Source organism: Alosa pseudoharengus, unplaced genomic scaffold (assembly GCF_046254945.1).
Source record: "Alosa pseudoharengus isolate Yale_2024_CS ecotype anadromous, Long Island Sound unplaced genomic scaffold, YU_APseudo_1.1 YU_APseudo_1.1_scf_2, whole genome shotgun sequence".
Taxonomy (NCBI): Eukaryota; Metazoa; Chordata; class Actinopteri; order Clupeiformes; family Clupeidae; genus Alosa; species Alosa pseudoharengus.
Genome location: NW_027468663.1, coordinates 10,796,951 through 10,810,023, shown reverse-complemented (window position 1 = coordinate 10,810,023; position 13,073 = coordinate 10,796,951). Strand labels below are relative to the sequence as shown.

The window sequence follows — 13,073 nt, the reverse complement described above, 5'->3', positions numbered from 1 at the left end:
TGTGAGACAGTATCTTCTTCCAACAACCCTTCTCTCAACACCTCCATCTACAGGGCAATGAGTGTACAGTCACTAAATGACCCCCATGCAGTGTTGTAATGTAACGGAGTACAAATAGGGGCTGGTTGGAACAGGGGCAGGTTGAAACACTGTTAATATCCAGGCTACTAGAGGGAGCTGCAACAAAATTACAACACTAAACTGACGGCCTTATTGAGTTGCGTAAACTCACGTATGTAACTGGTCTCCAGGTCATTAACCCTTTAGGTGAGAACAACTTTTTAATTTTGTAGTGTCAAAACTTAGAATATGCACCTCCCACTAAATACATCCTAGAAGGGTAGGCTAATAGTTAGGGATATAATTCAGGATATAATCAATTGATTATAATTGATTGCTAGGGGACTCATCTATAATTTAAAATGAAGTTTGAAAACCTGAGATGACTGATATTAGCAGGCTAACATTTGTGCAAAAAAGTTCGACCTAATGTGGGCGGGGCAGGTTGGCACACTGATTTTGGGGTTGGTTGGCACATACATTCCCTATGGCTATTTTGTGACAAATCTATAAACTTTGTATTTTATGCATAAAAACATCATCAATCTTTATTTTAACATTGTTATTGTAATTACTGAACATAGTTTTACATTTGGAAGCATTTCAGACATTTTTAAACAATTGAAGTTAAAAAAAATCGGTAGACATCAGCAAAGCCCTACAGGCAGTGATATAGATGAGCACTTCAAACAAAACCAAAAGGAGTACTGCAAAGGACTATAACATAGGTGTTCCAACCAACCCCAACTACATGTGCCAACCAACCCCGTGCATGGGGCAGGTTGGCACACATGCACAACACCACTTTAATCATAAATAACTCAAAACAAGGGATCATTTGTTGACATTGAATACATTTTGTAGCTGAGATCCCAAGCTTTCAGTTAATCACAATTTGACCATTTCAACGCATTGTAAGACGGAGAAATATAACCGAGAGTGAAAAGTGTCGAATCACTGCTCCTAGATTGCATTACCCACGCTCCGCACGCTGCGCGCTCTATTTCAGCGCTTGTTTGTTGCTAAAGGAGGAGGAGGCACAACTGAAACCGCCATGGAAGCACGGGCACCTACTGGAGGACCTCCCGTTATCATAGACGACCACTCCGACCAGGGGCGCAACTACCCATTTTTGAGGGGTATGCAACAACAATATTGCCCCCCCCCCCCCCCAAAAAAAAAAAAACACACAAACTAAAGCAAAACAAAAGACCAATAATTTACACTATTACTGTGTATTAGTGTCTATTGAATATGTTTTTAAAGAAATGCTGCCAATTTGATGTTTAACTTGATGTTATACTTGATAAGTATTGATAAATGGTGCATTGTCACTTTAAGAGAGTCTAAACGGTTCTCATAACGTCCTTTTGCCAGCTAATGCTCACAATGGATAAGGCTGATAGTGATAGGCACTCTAGCCTTGTTTGTTTGCACCACATTGACAACACAATATTAAGTTATTACAAGGAGCCTTCATTGTTAGGATATGGAAAAATGTAATGAGTTAGTGCTAGCATGACATTTCTGTTTGCAGTTGGCCATTAAAAGTGCAGTATGAGCATGGTAGCCACCTAGCTATCTGAATGGAATAGGCTATGTTTCAATCGGCATTATGCTTAACAAACGCTAGTTAGTCTGTTAACATTCGTATTTGCAAGCCTCCAAGTACAGACGTCATCACTTTAAATCCTACATGTTGCCTTTCACCGTCCACTTATTTAACTGCTGTTGCATCCCTTTGACATGCCATCTCCTCTTCCCTCTTTCTTTTTCTATTTTTAGTCAACAGCTTTTTTTTGCTGTATCCATCTTTTTCCATAGATGGCAACTCATTACTCGTAGGCGCTCACGGCGCCCCCACTCCCTCTTCTATGTCAACATTCTATAATGGAATCTTATGAGATAGGGCGCCTACTCTAGCCTGTTAGTCCTAAAATGTTATAGAACATTGAGAAAAAGTTGAAATGATTTAGAAACGGACAGCAGTAGCTACATATAGAAAATACCAAATATATATATATATTTTTTTTACCATCGCTTTGGCGCCCCCATGGAGCTGCGCCCCTATGCGCCGCATATAGCGCATACCCACTTTTTGCGCCACTGACTCCGACGATAGTGGTGAACTCGGTAAAAAGGGTAGTGGTGAAGATAACGTCATACACCCGTGGCCGTATTTGCAATAAATGTTTCTGGGAGCTTTCTGTGAAGCTGAACACTCCGCTACCTGCCTCAGCGGCCTGTGAAAGGCTATTTAGCACCTCAGGACTTGTCTTCAGTCCAAGAGGAGTAATCAGGCCCGGGGTGGACAATCGGGAGAATTCCCGGTGGGCCGCTTCACTTTTGGGCCGATCGAGGAAAAAATATTGACATTTGGCACGTTAGTCTATCTTTTCTTAAAGTAGGACACGTTCCGCATTCTGTGCATGACACCAATGCAATGCCTCTGCATGGGTTGTAGCCTATGTGAGGGAGTTCTCCCCTCCCAAAAAGAGTTGGTTGGGTCCATATAGCCCGTATTTTCCAAAAAGTTTTCTCAGATAGGCCTACGGATAGCCGAGCCGGTCCTACAGTAAACACAAGCGTCAGGAAGGATGGATGGTAGAAAGAGACCAGGAGAGACTGAGCTGCAGATCAACCAGTCGACCACTGAAAATGATGAGCCCGAAATTAGTTATTTAATGTAAGAAAGAGCAATTACCCTACATCAGCGGTTCCCAAACTTTTTTCCCCGCGGACCACCTTCTACATCCTGACTCGGCTCGTGTACCCCCACCATCCAATACATAAAAAAGTAACTCATTCTATTGACGCATTTCAGGCATCGTTGTTTAATTAGCCGCCCTACATGATAACATAATCAAAATGTGCAACTGGTCTATGAGCTCTCACATTAAAAAAACAGTGTGGAGAACCACATTAGAATGGTTAGGTAGCATCTCACTGCAGACCACGCACTGTGGCTTTGGGCAGTCTGTCTCCCAATCCACGTGAAGCCTAGGCCTATATCATCATACTTTCGTTTTCTTCGCACAGTCTTTTCTGTCTCGTCCTTTCTTTTATCCCCTGCGCTCCATCTCCACCTTCATTAGTCTGCCCCCCATCCCATTCCATCGTTACCTGTGTCCTTCTCTGTTTCTCTCGCTTCTCCTCTTCGATCGCTTTAATTAGGCTTTTTGGACAGTGTCCCTGTTTTTAGCCAGTTTTCCATGTTTACGCAGCCTTCTACCTAGCCTATACTTCAACGAAACTAACGCGCCAAATATTCTGGCTGCCCGCAGAAAATCACGTGTAGCCTATTGTGTGTAGCTTATTTTTTAATGAAAACATACCCTATTATAGTGTTTACAAATGATTTCCTTTAATTTCACGTTTCCATATCATTATAACCCGATTCGAAATTATGTATTATTTATGAATTAATTAGAGTATTAATTAATTAATCATTTTTAACTCCTTTCCGCCATTGCCCTTTTCATCTCGCGTACCCCCTAGTGGCAGCTCGCGTACCACCGGGGGTACGCGTACCACAGTTTGGGAATCCCTGCCCTACATGATAAACCTATGCCTTGTTTGCTCAGAAAAGGGTGTAGTAAAGGAGTAGGCTACATCACCAAACAACAATATAGCCTATACCCATGCAAAAAACATGTAGCCTAAACATTAGTTCAATATGCCTCTTTGTGGAAGCGTGGGATAAGCTACATTTCAAAGGCTTTCTTTCTTTCTTTCTGTTTTTGTTAACTTGTGGAATATCTTTAGTTAACTTTTCAGTTGAAGTTAATTATTATATAACCTTTACACATTTGTTGAACCGTGGTACTAATAAAAACTACAGGATAGTAAGAGCTGAAATGTTGCTTCATTTATCCAATTTCCACCACTATGGAAAACGTGGGCCGGTCTTGGGCCTGAAACTTCTGGGCACTGAATTCTGGCAACTTTGAAAACCAGCTTCTTTTGAAGATGAACAGACACCTTTTCAGTTTCAACTATGACTGGCATATTAGTAGCTGCTGGACATAGGTGGCCTGTGTGTGTGTGTGTGTGTGTGTGTGAGAGAGAGTGAGATAGTGACCTGGGGAGTAAGTAAGCCCTAGAAATGCTCATACCACATGACCAAACTGTTCTCCCTACAAGCAGGTCATTTTTTTTTTAAATAAATAAGTTATTTCTTTTTTATTTACCTGACCATACAAAAGTGACATTTCTGTTTCTGTTTTTTTCTTTGATGTCAGATCTAAAAATATGCTGTTTGTTCTTTGAACTTAAGATAATTGTGCCTGAAAAGTCCTAGAAAAGAATGTGATTTTGATTTGATGAGTGAGATTAAGAAGATATGGGAACCCTGAATATGCTTTATGCTTTACTATAAGAAAGCCAAAATAAAGTTCACAATAAAAGTTCAAAATAAAACCGCTTGCTTTTTACTTTTTACTTTTACTTCAAATACTTAAGTACATTAAATATCAGAAAATTACTTTTAATACTTAAGTACAGTATATATCAGATACTTTAAGACTTTTACTTAAGTAATATTCTAAAAGGTAACTTTCACTTCTACCAAAGTCTTTTTCTAGTACAATACTTGTACTTTTACTCAAGTATTGCTTTCTAGTACTTTATACAACACTGCCCCCATGGATGAAATTCTACGCAAACAAATGCAAACAAAATTTTTCCGTAAAAGTCTAGTGGGGCTACATACCCACCACATTTCATGTGCCCCGGTGTTTCGGTGTCCCGGGTATCATTGACCAAAAATTCAGGAAGTAGATGACGGGGAAAAAAAAAAAGATCTCACAAGCCAATGATCTCACAAGAAACCAGACCTTGCTATCCTCCTCAGCCAGCATCACTGCTGCAAAGACAGCTTTTGCAAAGAGACACCCTGACTTTTCTCTACCTTCAAATCACTACTCAACCCTCCACCTCTTCTCCCTTACCAAACTTACTGCTGATACCTTTGCTTATAATTTTTCATGGACAAAGTGATGGCCATCAGCAGCCATTTCTCTGACCTGCTCGCTCTCAATCTGTCTCCTTTGCCTAAGGGAACCACCATCTCTCTCTGGTACTTTATTTATGAAGTGTGTTGTAAAATGAGTCAAATTGCTTGGGGCAAGGAGTGTAAAACAACAGGATTGTTTGACTAATAGTTTGTCATGTCATTTGTTAATATTACATATTTATGTATATCTAAATATAATTCAAGTCTGACGCAGGCTAACAGAGAAATAAGTGGCTAGACCAGCTTGCTAGCGTCCCTTCCCACTGTCTCGGTAATATCTCTATTTGTAGACCCAAGTGGATTGAAAAGACCAATCAGTCATTTAAATTCATTTAAACTGTCACTGTAACCAAATTGTCTAACAGTCTGGAATGTAGCCTCTGTTTCATGTAAGTCAGTCAAGCTCATTCATTTAAAACAGAAGCACATCTGGTTCGGAGTGCTAGTGTGTATGTGTTTGTGTGTACTTTGGGGTTTGAGGTTGAATCATAAATGCAAAATATAAAACATAGTTTGTTAGATGAAAATATTGATCAATATAAATACAGCTGTGTCCTGGAAAAAGTGTCCTGGAATACTGTGCTGCCAAAGGTCTTGTCCCAAGTGAGTGGAAAGATTGATGAATGAGAACACACAGTACAGAAATGGGGCAGATGCTTATGGAGTAGGCTTGCCCTGTGCTGGATGTTTTTGCCCTGTGCTAGATTTATTTGCCCTGTGCTGGATGTTTTTGCCCTGTGCTAGATTTATTTGCCCTGTGCTGGATGTTTTTGCCCTGTCCTAGATATTTTGCCCTGTGCTGGATGTTATTTTGGACCTGTGTTAGATACCTTGCCCTGTGCTGGATGTTTTTGCCCTGTAGGTCTTGCCCTGAGGTCTTGCTGTGGAGGATATTTTGCCTGAAAGTGCAGTAAGAGGAAGCATCCCGAGATGTAGCAAACAGGGTAAAAGCCACAGTGTTGCCTCAGAGCGCTGGTTAAGATGTGGGCAGCATTTCACAGAAAGAATCTTTTTGTGTGTTTCCAGGAGGTTGCGGACTTCGGCACTATGTGATGACGCAGTCGCCAGAACAGAAGCTTCTTCTCCTCCTTCTCCGGCCTAAGGATTATGTCAGAGAGAGACTGAGCAGCCGCTCTCCAGTGGAGTGTGTTTTCCACGTTAGAGTTTCCTATGCGACGGAGAGCTGTATCGTGGGTCAGAGGAGCCGGTTACAGTGTGGTACCAGAATGGTGAGTTCTGCATCTGGCATAGTGTGTAGGCTACAAGTGCAAGACTGAAACACAATTGCACTGAGAACAGAATTATTTTTATTTGATCAAAATCTGTCCATCTGTCAAATTGATCTGCTTAGGAACCAATTTGTGATAAGAAATGTCACACTGTTTTGATGGATATCATGGAAAAAAAACTCAGTGTTACAGAGGGTGCTGAGGCTGAGGGTTACCCCCCCCCCCCTTCAAAAAATACCTAGGAGTAGATTTTTGAGGTCTCACACCTACCATACCATTTGTGCATTGTTGACCAATGTTGCGTACCTGCGTACAACAAGCCCCAGGCTCTTGACATGACTGTGTGAACGTACAATATGGGGTGGTGGTGGTGTAGTGGTTAAGGAGCTGGGCTAGCGTGCAGTAGCCTGAAAGTTGTCGGTTCAATTCCCGGCTTCCACCGTTGTGCCCTTGAGCAAGGCACTTAACCCCAAGTTGTTCCGGGGACAATGTGATCCCTTGTAATATAGCTGACATATGAAAGTCACTTTGGTCAAGAAGTGTCTGCTAAATGTAATGTAATGTAACAATATCAGCATCTAGTCAAACAGCCCATTTGTGAACATGGCTAAATGAAAACTGGACTGGGAAAGGTGAATGAATGAGAGCTTACATAACTGTAGTAGTTAAATGAGAAGTTTCTCTCGTCAGTCACCCTGTATAGAGTGGTGGTGGTTAGACTATCTGTTTGTTAAAAACTGTTGGTGAGGTTTTTGCCTTTTGCTTTGGGAGCGTGAAAATAATAAGATAACTGGCCTGATTTTTTTCAAATTAAGGCTATGCGCTGCTATCACATCTGGTGTAGCCAGTTCCATTGATTAAAGTGGAAGCATACACACCTTAAACGGAGTGTTGTGTGTAGCCTGCCTGATTGACTTTTGCCTCAATAACAATAGTCTTCCTTCATTGTTGATTTTAATACAATCCTCCACTGCATACTGCACTCCCTTCTGCCTTGCGCCAGATGATATTAACGTGTGTCGCTTGGTTTTTTTTTCTGGAAAATTGTCCATGGTCTGTTTTCCAGCCGGCAAAAAACGGTTGTCTATGGGGTAGTTTCACGATCAGGGTAAGCACTTTACATTTGCCGCATACATGTGGACCTCAAAATATGTGATTATGTTGGATAACAATATGTTGCTATTAATGAATAGACTTAGGGACACCTTGACAAGTGCAAAAATACTATTTATTGGCACAAAACACTCCTTTCAGTAATTTTCATCCTGGAAATGATGTTTCATTTTAAAGCTACACCACTTAAACACATATTGGAGCACACTTCATTCTGTAGGCTAATATATTACTCATAATTTCAATGTAAATGGCGGGTAAATATGGTCCAAATTTCCGTCAAGCATAAGTTCAGAAATGTAGCTGGCCTGGTTGAACTTATTTAGCCATGTAAACCATGTAGCAGCCTACCAACAAAAAATCCACACAATAACTGATAATTGTAAAACTTCATCATTGAAGTCACTGTTTTAGATATGTTATTATGATTATGCTGGTTACTTAATCAGTCTTACTTAAATGATGTTAACCCAAGGAACAAAAATAAACACTACAACTATTTATACATATATTTAACCTTAAGGGCCGTTCACACCAGGAACAATAACTATAAAGTTTCTTATATGACAATGTGCTTACCCTGTGAAACTATATGATCAGTTCCTGCAATGTTTGACAGAAGTAGCAGTAACTAAGGGGGACAGGACATTGGGTAAGTTCAACTGTGAGACTGTTCATGAAGTGAGTCAGTGGGTCTTGTGAGACCAGGGTTTAGGACATCCCCGTTTTAAGTGATGTCCTCATTTTGAAGCCATTTTGAGGTAGTAAATCTGATGGCCATAGAAACAGGGGGTTTCCCAGACCCTTACTTTGTCTCCAAAACCTACAATCTTATGCAATCTTATGTCAACAATGGGGCCATACTTACACTATACTGTAAAAATGAAACTGTTGAGAAAAGTCTGGTTTTAAGCAATAATGTATTTTTATACAGGGCTATACAGACAAATGTGTGAAGAGTACAAAAGATGCAGACTTGTCAGTCTTTGTGGACACAGACTGACTGACTGACTGATATCATAACTGCAGAAGATGCAAAAGCCACCTTACAATGATGCTGTATGGGTGCATCTACAGTCCGGTGAAAAAGTATATTTGCCCCCTTCCCGATTTCTTCTATTTTTGCAAATTTGTCAAACTTAAATGTTTCAGATCATCAAACTAATATCAATATAAGACAAAGACAAGGCGAGTAAACATAAAATGCAGCTTTTAAATGATCATTTCATTTATTGAAGGTAATGAGCTATTCAAAACCTATACAACCCATGTGAAAAAGTAATTGCTCCCCTAAACCTAATAACTGGTTGAGCCACCCTTGGTGGCAACAAAAGCAATCAAATGTTTCCAACAAGTCGTTTACATCGCTGCAGAGGAATTTTGGCCCACTCTTCTTTGCAGAATTGTTTTAATTCTGCCATATTGGAGGGTTTTCGAGCATGAACTGCATGTTTAAGGTCAGCTGAATCAGATTCAAGTCAGGACTTTGACTAGGCCACTCCAAAACCTTAATTTTGTTGGCCAGGCCTTGAAGCAGCAAAGCAGCCCTACCATTACACTACCACCACCATGTTTGACTGTTGGTAATTGTTGGTTATTGTGGAATGCTGTGTTAGCTTTACATATAACAACACCCATGTCTTCCAAAAAGTTCTGACTCATCAGTACACAGAATATTATCCCAAAAGTCTTGGGGGTAATCAAGATGTTTTTGGCAAATCTGAGATGAACCTTTATGTTCTTTTTGATCAGCAGTAGTTTTCGCCTTGCAACTCTCCCATGGATGCAATTTTTGCCCAGTCTCTTTCTTATTGTGGAATCATGAACAACACTGACCTCAACTGAGGCAAGCGAGGCCTGCAGTTCTTCAGATGTTAGTCTGGGTTCTTTTGTGACCTACCTCCTGGAAGAGTCGTCGATGCACTCTTGGAGGTATTGTGTTAGGCCACAAGTTCAAGTATGGCTACATTTTTGTCATGTCCATATTTATATGGAATTGTTGCATTTTGTACTTGGATTTGCCCAATCATTGGATCTTTTGCCAGTGATCTTCCTCATGGCCAGAAACATGGGAAAACATATTTAGTTTACATTTGTATCACATTTAGATCCTAAGATACACCCATTTCTAATTTCAGAAGAGGTACAGGTGAATTACATAATAATAGAAGTAGATGTCCATAAACCCCTCAGTAATTATAACCGCCGCGCAGCGAAGCGGCGGTCATATAGGTTTAGTCAGATTTTTTTATTTTTTTTCGAATGCCCAATTTTCTGTCAAGGATTCCCGGGACACTGAAAAACCGGGGTACACAAAACTTGGTGGGCATGTAACCCCACATGGATAGCATGGAACCATCGTTTTTCGTTTTGATCTGTAGCCCCCCGCTGGACTGGACCCCCCGAAAGGAGGGTAGGGCAGACACAGTTTTCTGTGAATATCTCGAGAACCGTAGGGTTTAGAAGGACCTTTTTTTTTTGTATGTTGATCTCAAGGGGCCATGTCAACCCATTCCATAACCACTCATTTCATGTATAGCGCCACCTAGTTAAACACAAAAAAGTAAAAATGAGGTGGTGTAATCGCAGGTATCTGTGACCTAACATAGTCAAAACTCAGAAGTGTAGGATCATTATGACACCCTCTGTATGCACGCCAAGTTTTGTGGAATTCCGTTCATGGGGGGCCACACAATAAATTAATTTATGTTACTATACACCAACTGGCCTCTAGGTGGCCGGAGACAGTTTTCTGTGAATATCTCGAGAACCGTAGGGCCTAGGAGGTCCACCTTTTTTTTGTATGTTGGTCTTAAGGGGGCATGTCAACCCATCCCATTACCACTTATTTCACCTAGTTAAAAATTAAAAAGCAAAAAATTAGGTGTTTTCATCACAATATCTCTGGATGACATGGTCAAAACTGCAAGAAATGGAAAGTGTAGGATCATTTTGACACCCTCCGAATGCATGCCAAGTTTTGTGAACTTTCGTTCATGGGGGGCCTTACAATAAAATAATTTATGTGTACATTTAGTGACCGTACACCAACAAGGATTCCCGGGACACTGAAAGACCGGGGTACACGAAACTTGGTGGGCATGTAACCCCACATGGATAGCATGGAACCATCATTTTTTGTTTTGATCTGTAGCCCCCCCGCTGTACTGGAGGGTAGGAGGGTAGGGCAGACACAGTTTTCTGTGAATATCTTGAGAACCGTAGGGCCTAGGATGACCAATTTTTTCCGTATGTTTGCCTCCAGGGGTCATGTTAACCCATTCCATGTGTACACATGTGCATAAACAGATACACACGCACACACATACATTCACAGTAATCATACGTAATCTTACGAGTTTTGCGCCATGCACTTCACTTTTATTAAGCTTTGCGCCCAGGGGTGTGGCAATTAACAACCTAAGGTGGGGTCTGGCGCATTATATATCTATCTTACACCATCTAAAAAGCATTACGCCACTGACCAAGAAAAACTTGGTCTATAGCAAAAGACGCATATGAAGCACAGCTAAAGACGCACTGGCACGAGATGTAAGCAACAACTCATCTGCAGGATAAATGTCCTTAGATTTTTTATTCAGTCATTCGAACATTACTGGGGTAAGTCTGGCTTTTTTCAGGCTATGTTTTCGATGGTAACCCATTGTCAATCAATAGTGAAAGTAATCAACTGTGTATAACTGTTTTGTCGTTGACTATGACACCACAGTGAAGTTAGTTTCACTTTGCCAATGAGTTCAAATAATAGACGAGTGCAGATGTGTGCTAGGTTTTAGGAAAACATGGTTTGGAAATACCTGTTCCATACGCATGCAAGTAGATTCCTTCAAATGCACTGCTGACTATTAAAATACTGATGCGCTGTTTAAAGTTGCACTGCTTGCTGTTAAAGGGAATGACAGATGTCATTCTTATTGGTTTAAATTATGTTACGCCAAAGTCCTTTTAGGCAAGTCCCTCCACTTGGCGTCCATATTGCATAACTTTTTGGGCACTTATCGGGCATCTATTTCAACAGAAATGCGCCTGTGCAATAGTCTAGAAATCTAGACGCACCCTAGTGGCAGCAAATGTAATTTGCAGCCAGGGTAGTCTAGCAACTCTCTGTTGGCTTGCGAGCTGGAAAAATGACTTCTATCAGGCCAATCACATTGTGTATAGAGTCGGCGACGGTGAATTTCCACGTGAATTTCCTGCTACTTGAAAACAAAGAAGATGGATTCTGCTGCTGGCGAACAGCGGTCTTTGAATCACGACTATGTTTTTTTTTTAAAAAAAACGGCGACGGAATTGTGAATTTCCAGATCGTGTTACTCCACCCTCCAACCCACACTCAGCAATCGACTCCTATGGACTTTCCCCTGTAGATGGGATCAAAGATGGCAGCAAAGATGGCAACATTTCCGGAAAGGTACTGGCTTGATGAAATTCATTCTGGACTCTCTATCCAACCACATAAAGACCTCGGGATACTTCGGTTTGGCTTTAGGGACCCTCTACTCACTACCACATAAGTGTAATGTTGTTTGGAACTGTAGAAGAGGTATAAAAATAGCGTTTTGTAGCGGCGAAATAATATGCCCTTCTTACTTCCACGCTAACGAGTTTTGACTAAAAAAGGTAAAATCGAACTAAAATCGAACAATGACATGATTTTGATGTCAACTCAACGTATGTACTCCCAATCATAATTCCTTTAAGCTTTTAACTCGAATAGGGCTGGGACAACGCATCGACGTAATCGATGACGTCGACGAAAAAAATACGTCGACGCAAAATATGAGCGTCGATTCGTCAAGCATAACGTGTGCTGCTAAATATTTTACATTTTACACCTTCAGTGTTTTCCATACGTTGACTAATCTGTGGCTGGGCACCACGAAATCAAAACCGGCCACCACACATTGATGTTCTATGTTGTAGGCCTACTATTTAAATTAAAGATGAGATAAAATAATTTAATTGAGCCTTTCCTCGCCCCGCCCGCTCTCTCTCGTAATGAGCCCGCTGCTCCTCCTCTGCATGTGCATTTAACAAAATATTCACGATTGTTGAAGGATTGTTGTTGCCACATAGAAGCACTGCATAGAACACAGTGGGCTAAATTGCTATTAAATCCGCTTAGCATCGTGACCATGCTGCGCAAATTTGCAGCATTAAAACTGCTGAATTAAAGTTAAAGTAAACTCTGCTAAGGTCTTATCACAACACAGTACATTGAGGAGACTAAACTAAGTTAAGTTACAGTATGCAATCAAGCAGTATCTCAAAGCTAATGTTAGAATACTGTTTGGGTGTCAAGTTTAGCATGCTTACTTGCAGCAACTTATTCGTTACTCATGCAGGGCTCATTTTATTGACTCTGAATGTTTGCAAAATCCCGATGTAAATGAAAAAGTGTTTTCCAAGACTCAAAAGCAGAGGTGGAAAAAGTACGAAAATATTGTACTCAAGTAAAAGTACCAATACCTTGATGAAATATTACTCAAGTACAAGTTAAAATACCGATCTGAAAATGTACTCAAGTAAAAGTAAAAAGTAGTTCATTTAAAATGTACTTTAAGTAAAAGTTACTTAGTTACTTTTTTTTTTTTTTTTTTTTTGGGGGGGGTACCAGAACAACCAGTTTTACCAAA

At 40.6% G+C, this 13,073-nt stretch overlaps 1 protein-coding gene across 2 annotated transcripts in view; it reads left to right on the top strand.

Annotated features, from left to right (window-relative positions):
* Positions 1–6,133: 6,133 nt before the first annotated feature.
* The window catches only part of nadkb (NAD kinase b), a 41,027-nt gene continuing 34,087 nt past the window's right edge, over positions 6,134–13,073 (top strand). Inside the window, exons 1-2 of one of the 2 annotated variants that reach the window (XM_076293661.1) lie at positions 6,134–6,303; positions 7,370–7,411. In XM_076293661.1, the coding sequence (XP_076149776.1) occupies positions 6,245–6,303; positions 7,370–7,411 (101 nt within the window). In that variant the 5' untranslated portion in view covers positions 6,134–6,244. The remainder of the gene's footprint in view (positions 6,304–7,369; positions 7,412–13,073) is intronic. The other variant, XM_076293664.1, reaches the window with a different exon arrangement.